Below are 13,701 nucleotides of genomic sequence, written 5' to 3'. Positions count from 1 at the left end.
TAGGGAGAGATAAGAACAGGGAGAAGGGAAGAAAGAAACGTGAGAAAGGACACAGAAGGTGGGAAAGGAGGTAGGAAGACTGAACTATGTGAATATTCGATTTTAAAGTCTTCTAAGTCTAGGTCCCAAGGTCCCAAGGTCCCAATTCCTAGATCTTAGCCTCTGTGGTTTGGTACAACTCATTCCTCCAAGCTGGCCTCAGAATTTCAGCTGGAAAATGAGGCAGCTGGCCTGGATCAGTGGTTTTTAATGTTTTCTACTCTGAGATCCTTTCTAAAAATACCAATTAACTTTACATTTCCCACAAGGAAGAAGTTGTCCTTTAAGTACCTGATAGTTAAAACAAACAAACAAAAATATTTAATGGTTTCAGAAATGCTATTTAAAGAATTTTTATTTTGCAAATAACAGCTATATCCATTTTTTTAAATCACTGATTCACTTTATAAGGTACTGCATATCTACATATAGCAATAAACTGAAAGATTTCTTTCTCCCTTACGTGAGAGGCATTTGGGGTCCTTGTAGTAATTTAGAGGATTCTTTACATCTCCTTGAACTCTGTATGACTGCCTCTCCACCACAGGGAAGATCGTGTCCATGCACAACAGGGCATTTTTTTATTGTGAAAGTACCCCTCCCTCAATAGGTGCCATATGATTCTTTCCAGCTGCCAAATTGCGGACGTTGCTTTATACTTAAGGAAAAAAACCTGTAACTCAAATAAAAATCAAAACCTCAAAACAGCATTTTAAAAAACCTTTTTCCTAAAATTTTATCCTTAATAATAACTACTTCAAAGACCAGAAGAAGTGCATTTTTTTAACTTTCTGTTATACCTATCTATGTTGGATGAATTCTACTCATAATATGCACCTATGAGAAAATAAACATAATTTTTTTAAGTTTTTATACATTAATACTGCCATTAAGATACATGATAGTCATGGTTAAAAGGCATCGTGTCTGCCCTTTAAGAGCTTATACTCAGAGAAAGAATATAAAATAATTATGCCAAAGATAGAATTCCTGTACTAACAGACAGCATCTATTAATGTATTCATTCTTTCACACATTCAAATATTTGCTGAATATTTGCTGGCTAAGTACAAGACCTAAAACCAGATGAGGATTAAAAAGCTAAGACACGAACCTCCGACTCCAGAAGATCCAGCCATGGCCTTATTAAAAAACCACCAAAAACCTCTGCTGTAGAATTCTGGAGCGAAGAGAAAGGGAGTTTGCCCTGGGGCCAGATAATGTCCATCTCACAGACGGCCATCACTAATGTGAGGCCTAGTGTGCACGTGATAAGCTGTAGGTCCCCTGGGACTACCTGCCTCACTCACTGCGCCGGACATGATTTTGTATCTTTCTCCTTAAAGTTCTGGATTTATGCCATTAATTTAATTTACCACTGTATGCCACTGGGGTGTTCTGGACCTAAAATGAATCAGTACTTTCTAGGTATATTTCTGAAAATGTATTAACCTTTACTTTGCATTAAAGAGAAAAGAATTTGCTCTCAGAATAGCTGGCTAACTTTACTTCAAGAAATGAGTCACTACTAGGTACAGGTATTTCAGATGTTAAGTGCGTGAGTACACATACACACAAACACAGCTAACTTAGGAGATGGTGAAATCTTCCATGTGAAGAATGGTAAGAGTACAAAATGCAAAGGAAAGGAAAGGTTGGCACTGGGAGAAGATGGGGCAGTTAGAACATAAGTGCTATGTGGCTAAAAGTGGGGAAAATTGCAAAGGAGTTAGTCAAATTTAAAAGGGTCTAGACAGGCTAATGCTCTTGAACCAAAAGTTTAGGATAATGTGAAACCATTACTAGATGGGGGGAAAGGAAAGATTACACTGATAATAAGCAATTAAAATTAAGTAGTGATATGGGAATACGATTGGAGAGAGCAAAAAGGAGTGTGGGGAGCCCGGATTGTTGTTTCAGAAAAGCAATTCAGCAAGGAAGCTAACAGGGACAAAAAAAATCTTAGTTTGTTAATTGATGAAAAAGAGCTTGTTTTTAGAAAAATATGTCCCCAACTCTGATCTAAACTAAGAAACTTCCAGAATATTGTTGGAATCTGACTGTACCTTTGTCTAGCATTCACAAATTTCATGATGCATTTGAGTTACATACTGATGAAAAAAATGTCTGGGAATTATTTCAAATGTTGTTGCATTGAACCTCAAATGTTTCAGAAGAAATAAAATATTATTCCTAAACACTGGCAACAGTATTTCTAGAACAGAAAATATGCAGATGTTCCAAATATGCTTTTAAACCAGGAATAATGATGTGTGTTGACATTTAGTCAGACTTAATTCTTTTCACCTACATATGAACTCAAATGTGTCCCTTTGTCTATTTTAAGAGAGATTTCCCAAGATAAAAATGCTGCCCTAGTTTGTTTTTTTTAAAGGTCTGTCCAAATGATGAATATCTTTGACTGCCTTAAAACTAATAAACAAGCACTGGATTTTAACCTAGAAGAGAAAATTTTCAAGTATTCCCTTTCCCTGATGTCAGCTGCTACTCATGACCTCTGTTGAGATATTCGCAACAAAGGTCACAGGGCTCCCCACCCCCTCCTAAAGAATTAATGCAGTGGGAAACGGCAGACACCCACTGCGTTATTATTCTCAATCTCTTTTGTAACCTACCCCATGATCCCAAGCTGTAATTGTATATAAACCTACTTAAGGTTTAAATGGAAAAAAGAAAAGTGGAGCAGACAGATTTTTTTTAAATGGGGTTTAAAAATCTGTGCCAGAATATTACGCAAACTAAACTTCCTTTTCAAACGAAGTTAGAGTTTCAGGATTAAGGACAGTCTCAGTGTTTGTGTGTGTTTTCCCTAATCACAGGCACAAGCTTTAAACTCTTTAATTAGGGTCCAAAGACATTGTTAGGGAGTAACTGTGCCATAATTAAGAGTTATATTAGAGAAAACTTTATTAGACTTGAATTCTTCCAAGATCAAAAACTAAACCACCATTAGGACCTCACTAGTATATAAAACATTTCCTTTGATAATCTTTGAACCAGAAAAGTCAGATGCTTAACAAAGACAATGATCTCAACAATTTCTGACCACCTTCAAAATCAACCAATATTTAATTCTAACTTAATGAAAGAGCCACACTGAATTTCCTTAACACTTTACCATAGTATGTAAACTGGATTGCCAAACACAACATTATATGACATGAAAGCCAATCTCATGTGCTGAACTCCAGAGTTAAGCAATAGAAACATCATGCATTTATAGCTGAAAGTGTTTGTTGCACCCCTTGAGAATGAATATACTAGGATTAATCATTTATATCTTGGTTAGAAACCAGAGGACCTAAGAGTAACACAAATACATATACGTAAAGTGAGTTTCAAGTTTCTTCCAGGTCACTGACATGTAGAGGGGGCTAGGCAAAATCACAGCACTATATAATTGATTCTTTACATGTTAAGGTTGTGTGGGAACTCTTAATGCTCATCCTATGCACTACCCACACTTAAGGAAGCACTACACACTGCACAAAGGTCACTTTCCCCACAGCAAAGACATCATACCCCCCATCCCTTACCCCCATCCCCCCCCCCCCCACAACACTCAAACACAACTCAGACCCAACATGCTAAAGACAAGCAGACAATTTCAAAGACTAGGGCTTTAAAGTGTGAATGTGCCTTTCTTATCAATCAGGCCCCCTAGTCTTGACAGTGCTGTGAAAACTCCATTTACATGTGAATGCCATAATCTTCACCAAAGCTGGGCTAGGCACTGAAGGGTTGAAAAATACTACTGCCAAGATGAGGGGCCTAAACTCTAACATCCTTCAGACACAAGGGGACAGGCCCACGCCCAGCCCCATTTACAATTCCACAGAAAACCTGGGACTCTGTCTCCTAGTGTTTGGATCTCTGGGAAACAAGACAGTCAAGCTTTCTTATGATTTTGGGGTCAATCTGAGCACCTACAAGCCCATCTGAATCAAATCAGTTTACAAAGAAAGATGCAGTTTCAAGAAAGCCAAGTTTCCTCTTTCCAATTCTACATTCCCAAGACACCTCAAGCCACAATGCTCACTTGAAATAGATGACAGCCAAAACAAAGACAACCTTTGCAAAACCAGATAGTACTCTGGAACTTCTATGCTTCCTAGGAACAAAGGACAGCCAAAGACAACTAAAGGCTAAGGTGATTCAGCACCCAAGATCTCAATTAAAAAAAAAAAAAGCTAGGTCTTGGAGCAGCGGATGAAAACAAGGGAAGTCAAAAGGCTACCTGCTGGTAGCCAAGACAGATCAGTGCTAATCGAGCTTTATTTTCCTGGACATCAGTACAGGGAGCCATTAAAAAATCAAGGACACCATTCAGTCTCTTTTCCCCTCGCTCAGTGCTTTCTGTAAGAAAACGCTTACAGCAGCTTCCCGTAAGCTCGCCGCGCTGGGCAGTGCCAACACTCAACTTTTAAACCTTGGGGAAGGTTGGAAAGTCAGCCAGCCAGACGCTGGGCTAGGAAAAGTACGGAGAAGGAGGGAAAGAGTCAAGTTTCAAAACAAAGGCTCCACTAGGAACTGAATGTCAAACCCTCCCCGCGTCCAAGCCTTCAAGCCAGCTAGGCTGGGCCTCAACTTTTAAGAACACAAATAAGTCGGATTTACCCAGTACCTTCTTGTTCACTAGAATATTCGCACAACCACTTGAAGAGGGTGGTTCTATCCTCTTCCCCCCACTCCCCTCCCCGCCAGTCTCCTTACACAGGAAAATACTGAGGCAAAATGATTTGGCCAAGGTCCCACAGTAGAGCCTAAACTTAATTCCCTACACGTCCAGGGCGAGCGAGCACACTGTGGGCGCCGAGGGAGGGCCGCGGGGGCCGAAGGGACGACGCCCCTGCCCGGAGCGAACCCCGGCCGGGAGAGGGGAGGGGCCCCGCGCGCGCTTCACGCCCCGGCTCCTACCTTCCTTGACTCCAGGCAGCTTGGACTGGTCGATGCTGACTTCAGCCATGATGGACCGGGGTCCTGGCTGCCCCTGGCCACCCGCTTCCCCGCCGCCGCCGGCACCTAGGTCTGCCCCCGCGCAGGAGCAGCGCCCGACGCAAATCCGGCCGACAGCACGCGCGGGCCGGGAGCAGGGGAGGGGCAGGGCAAGGGCTGCCGACAAAGGCAGAGGGAAACCGGCTCCGGCGCACCAGGCTGGCGGCCCAGCTGCCCCGCCGCAGCCACCTGCTCCCGCGCCCCCCGCCCTGATCGATACCAAATATCCGGAGCCCGGAAATGGACTCGGGCCGTCCAGTACGGAGGGAGAGAGGAGACAGAAAGGAGGGCGGGCGGTCGGGCGGGCCTGGGTGGGGTGGCGAGGGGAGGGGAACTGCAGGTCTGAAACCGCAGTTGCTAGAGGCTGGCGAGCGGAGCTCGGCTCCCGCGGCCGCCTCCCAGCTGTCTCCTTTGTGCGGTGTGACGTGCCTGAGCCTGGGGCCCCACTGTGCCTCCGCCCCTGCGCCCTGCCGCTCTACCAGCCGAGGGGTCGTGGTTTTGGATGGGGACTCCGTGTCCTGAAAGCCTCAGCAGAGGGCCACACGGGTCACCCAGAATATAATCGTTACTGTCAGCGGTGTACTTAGTATACTGTACTCTGGTTCTGGGGCTGAGATTTCCACCAATGTTTACTATGTGCTGCTTTTATATGTGGGCATAAAAAAAAATCTTTAATATAACGTGCAGAACTAGAGAGTGGCTGACAAAAACGTGGGCCAATTCACACCAGCTGGGGGAACTGAGTCATCCATTCATCAGAAATGCACGCATGTCTACCAAATGTGAAGTTAGGGGCTGATAAAAACGTGTGTTGAAAATCTCTCTCTTAGGACATTTCACACATTGGACTAGCGTTGTGACATTTTTATCTTCCCGAAATAGGCAACATCTTCTGTCTGCCACCTCCTGGCAACAAAATTCTCCGGCCCTAGGGAAAACCCGCCCCTGTAAGTGGCCTCTCTCCCAAATGTGTGTAATCATAGAACCTCTAGCCGCCACCACTCTTCCTTCCTCCCTCACCCACACACTTTCAACTAAGGATGTGTGTGTGTGGCCGAGACAGGTCAAGCAGAATACCTCCCTATTCCTATTATGTAAACTGGAACAGCTATGCAGTCTACTTCCTGTGGGGAAGGTTTGCTTTCACGAGTAGGCAATGAAGCTAAGCAAACTGAAGACAGAAACACAGGTAAGAGATGGAGAGGACATGCTCTGATGATATAACAGGAGCAAAGCAGGAGGCCCCAGGAGCAGCTGGGGTTTCTGCACCTCCTGGACTCTGGGATCTACCCCTGGTATCCTCTCAATTTAAACTAGTAATTTTACTATCTTAGGAGAGCAAAAATTGATTTTTTTTTTATTTTATTTATTGTTTCATCACTCAGCTCAGAGTCCCAATGTGAGAGGCCACATGGAAGAGATTTTATTTGGACTTCACGTCGAAAAAATAAGCAGACCCAAGGCTAGCAAAAATTTAGGAGAAGACTTTCTAGGCCAGAGGGTAGCAAACCATGGCCCACAGGTCAAATCCACCCACTGGTTTGATGCCTGCTTTCTATGTGTTTAAGTGATCACATTTTAAGTGATTATATAATATAATATTTCAGTTTTGCCACATAGGTCTTAAAGTCTAAAATATGTACTATTGGACCCTTTTCAGAAAAAGTCTGCTGACCCCTGTACTACGCAGAAAATATACCCAGTAAAATGTGTAAGAAAAAATGAGGTACTAGTAAAAAGGTACTTTTATGGGGATTTTTAAGTTCCCTGTCATCTTGTGAACTATTGTTTTTTAAACTTCTTATAGTCACAGAGAATATTTGTAATACCAATACTTTCTGTTTCCTTCCCCAAATCCATTGTCTCCACTGGTCTGTCATGCTCTACCCTGGGGGCTCGCATTTATGAAAACATGACCAGGGCCCCCTTGCCTTGTGGCTTCCTGTTGAGTTGGACCAAATCAAAGCACTGGCAGAAAATCAAGGGAGGAAAGAGATATGAGCATAGGTATTCCACTCTCCTTCTCCTGATGCTAAGCCAAAATTTTACCCATACAGTGTTTCTTTACCTGCAATAGCTTCAGAGAGGCCCCTTTTCCATGGCTCCAGCTCTCATTGGTCTCTAACACAGGTTCCTTCCAGTGCCCTTTCAGTCCTAAGATAGTAATGGCTTCTCACTCTCCCCAGTAACCTTGAGGTATCCCAACCCTCTCTAAATAGTCCCTTCATTATATTCTTTTCATTTAATCATTTTGAATGTGGCTTTTTTTCCTGCTGAGACTCTGACCAGTTTAAGACATGCCAAAGGATCACTGCTTTGTTTTCCTTAAAAATTCCCCTCCTTTGCTATGATCTCCACAAGGTCATAAGACATATTCCCCTATCCATATGATCTCTACTCCCCACTCTCTTTTCCTTTCTTAAACCCATTCCAATCATACTTTTTAGCCCCACCAGTCAAAAAATAAAGTTGTTTTTATTGGCTTTAACAAGGACCTCCATGTTGCCAAACTCAGAGGTCAATTCTCAGCCCTCCCCTGAAGGCCTAATGGTTACCATGCAATAGACATGATCCTACCTGCCTTCTTGAAATATTTTTCTTTCTTTCTTTCTTTCTTTCTTTCTTTTATTATTACTTAACTCATTTATCTCCCAAGATGATTCTATGCCACTAGCCATATTGTAAAAAAGTGACCTAAGCCAATGAATATTCAATTTGGAGATTCTCTTGGATCATGGTACCTGCCAATTATTGGAGATAGTTATAGGCTAGCAACTCCACCCAAAATCATTGTAACAGGGAAGTCTGAAACCAAATTCATATATGTAGATACACATACACATTTATCAGCAAATAGATGAAAAAAGTCATAAAACCTGCTCTGAAAGCCTGATAAAGTCTCAATTCCTTATCCTTTTATGGGCTCTGAGTCTATGGTCCATTAAAGAATCATGCATACAAAAACATTATTTTGGAATCATGTCGTGGACACCAATGCAAAAAGTAACATGACTAACTTATCAGAACTCAGGTCAGGAAATAATAAAAATCACAAACTTAAAGTAATAACAAGGACAAATATCTTTTATATCAGCATTTAATATGTAACAAAACTGTCAAAATAAAAATAAAGATATTTTCAGATAAATGAATTTTCATAAAATTTACAACCACCATATCTACACTACTACAATAAATACAAAAAGAAGTTCAAGAGGCTGAATGAAAGGATAACAAATGGAATTTTATATTTAAAGGAAAGAAAAAAGATCTAAATGTGAGGATAAGTTATAAAAAGATTAGCTTTTTTATCTTTTTCTTTTTACTTCCCTAAAAGACAATTTTGGAAGTTACACAAATTCTGTAATATATAGGTAAAGAAGTGTCAAAGGACACTTGTAATAAAGATGTTTCTAAGGAAAAAATGATTCAAAGGAAGTGTTCATAAAGAATGTAGAAGTAAAATTCATGACAAAAAGAGCACAAAGCAATGGGTGTATAAATGAAATTAAATTGCTATGAGGTAATGTAAATGACTAGGTAGAGTTAGGAGGAGGGAACATGACCAACTCATTTTATGTGTCCAGCATAGCAAAACCTGACAGAGATATTATATAAAGAGAGCAATATAAGACCAATATCCCTATGAAGATAGATGCAGAAATCCTCAACAAAATATTATTAAATCAGATCTACAAATACATAAACAAAATAACACGTAAACACTAATTCAGTTACTCCCAGGAATGCAAAATTAATTTAGTATTAAAAAATCAGACAATGTAATTCAACTCAGCCTCTTGATAATCTCAATAGACATTTTGACAAAATGGAACACCAGTTCATAATTAAATAAAAAAAAATAAAAACTCTCAGAATACCAGAAATAGAGGGAATCCTCCTCAATATAATAAAAGGTATCTATGAAAAACATACAGCTTAGTGAAATATTGCACTGTTTCCTCCTCAGATTGGAAACAGGGAAAGGATAAACACTCTCCCTAATTTGATTTAGTATTTTACCATGTGACACTCCACAGTGCAATAGAAGGGAAGAAAATAAAGTGCATTTTGACTGGAAAAGAAGTAAACCTTATTTAGATTAGATATGATTGTCGAAGTTGAAAACCTAAAGAAACCAGCCAATCAACTATTAGAAATAAAAAATTTAACAAAACACAGAATACACGGTCAATAATCAAAAATCAATTATATTTATATTTACTAGCAACAATTAGAGAATAAAATTTTTAAAAATCTATTTACTGTAGCACCAAAATATACAGAATTCTTAGGAATAAGTTTAACAAATATATGTAAGACTTCTAGTTTGAACACTGCAAAATGTTGCTCATAGAATTGAAGATGGCCTAAAGTGAAGAATTTTTGTATTCATGAATTGAAAGAATTAATATGTTCAAGAAGCCAGCTCTCTCAACATTGAACTGTAGATGCAATGCAATTTCATCTAAAATTCTAATAGGCTTTTTTAAGTAGAAATTGATTCTTATATAGAAATGCGAATGATTAGAATGGTCAAAACAATTTTGAAAATGAACAAATTAGGTGGACTTCTACTACCTGTTTTTAAGTCTTCTTATAAAATTAGTTATCAAGCTAGTTTATTACTGGCATAAGGAAATAATTCAGTGGAATGGAATAGAAAATCCAAAAACTGACCTATATACATTTAACTTACACATTATATACATTGAAACTTACTTATACACATTAAAAGATGCTAAGGTGTTCAATGGAAAAAAATAGTCTTTTCAGCAAGTGAGGAAACTGGAACTCATATATTACTACTGTTAGTGAAATGTTACAACTGCTTGACCGCTTGACAGCTAATGTTAAATATACACTTATCCTATTACCCTTCACTTCCTGTAAAAATGTAGCCTACAAAGAAAATGTCACCTTGCATTTGTTTTCTGTCTCATTTACCTTTCTCTTCATTCCTGTTGCTCTTACACCTCCTAAAAAAGTGTTAACTGTAGTAAATTTTGCCTCAAGTTTCTGTTTTCTAATGGCCCCAAGCAAAGACAACTGATAACAAAGGTTGATCCTCAGGAGCCAGTCCTCAGGATAAGATTTTGGTATCAGATCACTCATTTTCTGGAAGCCCAAGCAACTCATTCCACTGCTATATTATTAAATGTCATTTAATAATGACACTGGGGAGCTGTCAAAAATGGCAGACACTAATATACCATAGGAAGGGCCGGATATGAGTGGCAAAAATTCCTGGCCTGTAATGGAATAATAATTACTAAAGCTTTCTTTCACCTTTGGTTAAGTGGAGTGAAATGTAGGTGGAAGGAAGGGAATTTGGAGGTCAAGTAGCTGTTACTCCTGATCAGTTCAGAGGCATTTGTAATTACAAAATTTGCAAGAAATACCAAGAAAATAAAAAGTGCAGACTTAATGGGTCTCCTAAGATAAAGGAAAGGAATGTGTCCCTGGGGTCTGGCATAAGGATATATGGGAGTTTAACCCTTCTTAACTTCCTGATTTCTCATAGTAATGAGGCACAGAGCATGGGTCCCCTGATAATAGGGGACCACCCCCACAGGCAGGGGCACGCTCCTGCCTGGCAGGATTGTGGGAAGAGAACAGCAGAAGGTACAGTGTTTTAAGGCATATTGCCTAATAATGACAAAATTAACAGCCATGCCTTCCTGAAGAGAAGAAGGCTGCTGCCCAGAATGAATTGTGTACGTGACTTGTGACATAGCCGGTGGGGGGCGGGGCACGGGGGCAGAGCCCTCCCCAGATGCCTGTGCATCATTGGGAACTCTTGCCCTGATTAAAAATGAAAACCAGAAGAGAATAAAGGACACTGGGGAACTGACAAAAATGGTGGATACTAATGCACCATAGGAAGGGCTGGATATGAGGTCACTAAGCTATGAGTCAAGCATTTCACTTAGGGTGGGACGAATGTCAGAGATAGGAGAGCCTCTAGGTCAGAGGAGGTTTGCAGTGGAGTCAGCCACGAGGTCTGCCTGCCTGGAGAAGACAACGGCAGAGCTGACAGAGCTGCAGCGGCCCTCCAGGCCAAGCACAGACACATGAAGGGTGCTTGGAGCTGAACTGGGACCGTGAATGCTGAGCCGCAGACTTCTGTATATCTGAAAGGCGTACAGAGAAGTCACGCTCTTGGTATGGGGACTTTTGGTATGGGACTTTAGAGCTTGGTGTGAACTAACCCTCCCTTTAGGCTTTTGGTATTTGGATGTTTTTGCTTCTGGCCTTGCTCCCTGTGTGGATGGGAGCACTCAGAAAGTGCAGGGCCTACCAGGTGCCTAGACACCAGAGAGGTTGGGCTCCCACTCTCCCACTCCTGGAGACAGGGTCCTACACCTCAGGTGTAAGACAGTGTAACATGGCACATGGTTTCTTGAACTGCTACATGGGGGCTGAGAACAGCACACCCCAGATCCTGAAGGAGAGAGCTGCTGAGAGAGGATGGAGACTCTGAAACCCACAAGCGCACATCCCAGAGAGGATGGAGATTTGTTTGTGTGACCAACTTATGGACAGATAATAATACAGGGAACTTCTGGGCATAGTTTTGGCTTGAAGTATTTTGGGGAGCAATGGTAGTTCTGGGTCTTGTGGAAGAGAAGGGCTCTGAGAAAGAGTGCTCTCAGCAGCCCCCCACAAGTTTGGAACCCTGTTAGTAAAAACCTATTTCCTTCAACACTAATTGTCCAGTCGTGTAGATTGAGGGTGCCAGGTGGCTGAGCCCCAGTTTGCATGGCTAGCAGAATCAGTCCTTTCCACTCGCTAGAGGAAAACAACCTAACCTAAAGACCATGAGAGAAACTTTCTCAAAGCTGATGACTTTAATATGACCTCTGCTGTTCTCAGGATCCATGCCTACCATTCCTCATTGCCTCCAGAGCTGATCCCCAGAATCAGATTTAGTACAACCTGAGTAGGGAAGGACAAGCTTAAGAATTTGCTGATACCTCTCTTGAAGCCTGGAATTGGTGATGGCCTGCACTACAGGAAATGAAGTGGAGACACCAGAACACCCCCTGTTACTGAGGAATTTCTTCAGAAGACTCGAAAGAATTTATTATGCAAGACATGAGAACTAGCAACCTCAAACCCAAAGAATACCACCTTTATTAAGGCCACAAGGAATGTATGGGTGAGGAAGGCATTAACATCATTGAGAAGTTTAGGATTAGCTGCCTTCATCAGTGAGAATGCTGCTTTGGAGCTAAGCTATTTGACATATATGAAAAACAGTGCAAAGTTAATGTGTAGGAAATCTGGAGTGGCAATCGGGGCCTCAACAATCAGATTACCATGGTTTTCCTAGGAATAACAAAGATGGACAGTGGCAATACACATGCAGAGGGAGAGAAAGAAGAAAGAGAGAAGAGAGGGAGAGAGGGAGGTATGCCTCCCATCAAATGCCACAATGGAAAATCACTGTCCTTTTGCAGTTTCCATATATAAGTCTATTCGCAGAGCTAGGTACTGTTGATTGAAAGGGAGACCGGATCACTGCAGGTATATAAATTTCCTTCAACCTTCACCAGAGGGACTTGTAGCCATATGACAAGATAATTCATCCTGGGTGACTTTTAAAAGACTATTAAACTCAAGATCCGAAGTGACTGATATCAGACCTGAAATGTCATCTGAGACTGCTGATGAGAGAGGGTTCTTGTAGAACAGGTGTTAATGGACTTTAGAACAAAATCTGTCTCTCAGTGGGCCACTGTGACTATAACACTGTGTTTATTTCCATAGTCAACAAATGTATAACCAGGATGGATATACTTAGCAATTGGCAGAACTCTTTTATTATTTGACCTTTGGAATAGGAGCCAACTAGAGGTGCCAGTTGGAAGATTCTGAAGTTGTACTCCCCCACCCCAAAAATAGTAAATAAGAAACAACACCACATTACCAAGGAATTGAGGAGATTTGATCCATCTTCAAATATTTAAGAGCTGTAGCAAAGTTAGTCATGAGCATCCTCCTAATCAATTTATCTGGGTTCTGTGAAAATCAGCTGGATCATGGTAGATGATGGGAAATTAATATAATCTTAACCAGATTAAAACTCTGAGCAGTGATGTTCTACCAGATACCAAGAACTGTGAAGGGTCTGAGATTTTACTCCACTTGCAAGCTAACAAGTTAGCCTGTCACAATTTCATGGACACTGGCAGTAAACACAGGACTCCTGGGTTAAAGACTAAAGTACTTTGTTACTCACAGAAACAACAGTAAACACAGCATCAACATTCGCACAAGTTCCCCAATTCCCAAATCACACGGGATAATGCATGGAGGGCCAGGTGGCTCACACTCAATGAGGTGTGTTACAGGAGAGGAACCTGGTGCTTAGCGATTTCTGATCTTGACCTTGGCCTTGCTGGGCAATAATATCTTATGTACTATAAACAAAATGACCATATGCTCTGAAGGGAGATACTTTCTCTGTCTTCCAAGGTTGCTTGCTAAATGAACATTTTTTGAAAGATAGTCAGGAACAAAAAAAGTCAGTGCTTCTACTCATAACATATGCTGAAATGTGGGATGCCCATTAAGAATTGACTCCCAATAGGAGATGTATTCTGTTTATTGAAGTATTTTTGACCCAGCCTCTGACATTTG

At 41.1% G+C, this 13,701-nt stretch overlaps 1 protein-coding gene across 2 annotated transcripts in view; it reads right to left on the bottom strand.

Moving 5' to 3' along the window:
* Nucleotides 1-5,285, bottom strand: part of CCDC50 (coiled-coil domain containing 50) — a 69,850-nt gene extending 64,565 nt beyond the window's left edge. For both annotated transcript variants that reach the window (XM_054585130.1, XM_054585129.1), the window contains exon 1: nucleotides 4,978-5,285. In XM_054585130.1, the coding sequence (XP_054441105.1) occupies nucleotides 4,978-5,026 (49 nt within the window). In that variant the 5' untranslated portion in view covers nucleotides 5,027-5,285. The remainder of the gene's footprint in view (nucleotides 1-4,977) is intronic.
* Nucleotides 5,286-13,701: the final 8,416 nt, after the last annotated feature.

This window comes from Pteronotus mesoamericanus, unplaced genomic scaffold (genome assembly GCF_021234165.1).
Source record: "Pteronotus mesoamericanus isolate MK-2021 breed Mesoamerican mustached bat unplaced genomic scaffold, CSHL_Meso_final contig_82, whole genome shotgun sequence".
In the NCBI taxonomy this organism is placed as follows: Eukaryota; Metazoa; Chordata; class Mammalia; order Chiroptera; family Mormoopidae; genus Pteronotus; species Pteronotus mesoamericanus.
This window is presented reverse-complemented; position numbering and strand designations above follow the sequence as displayed.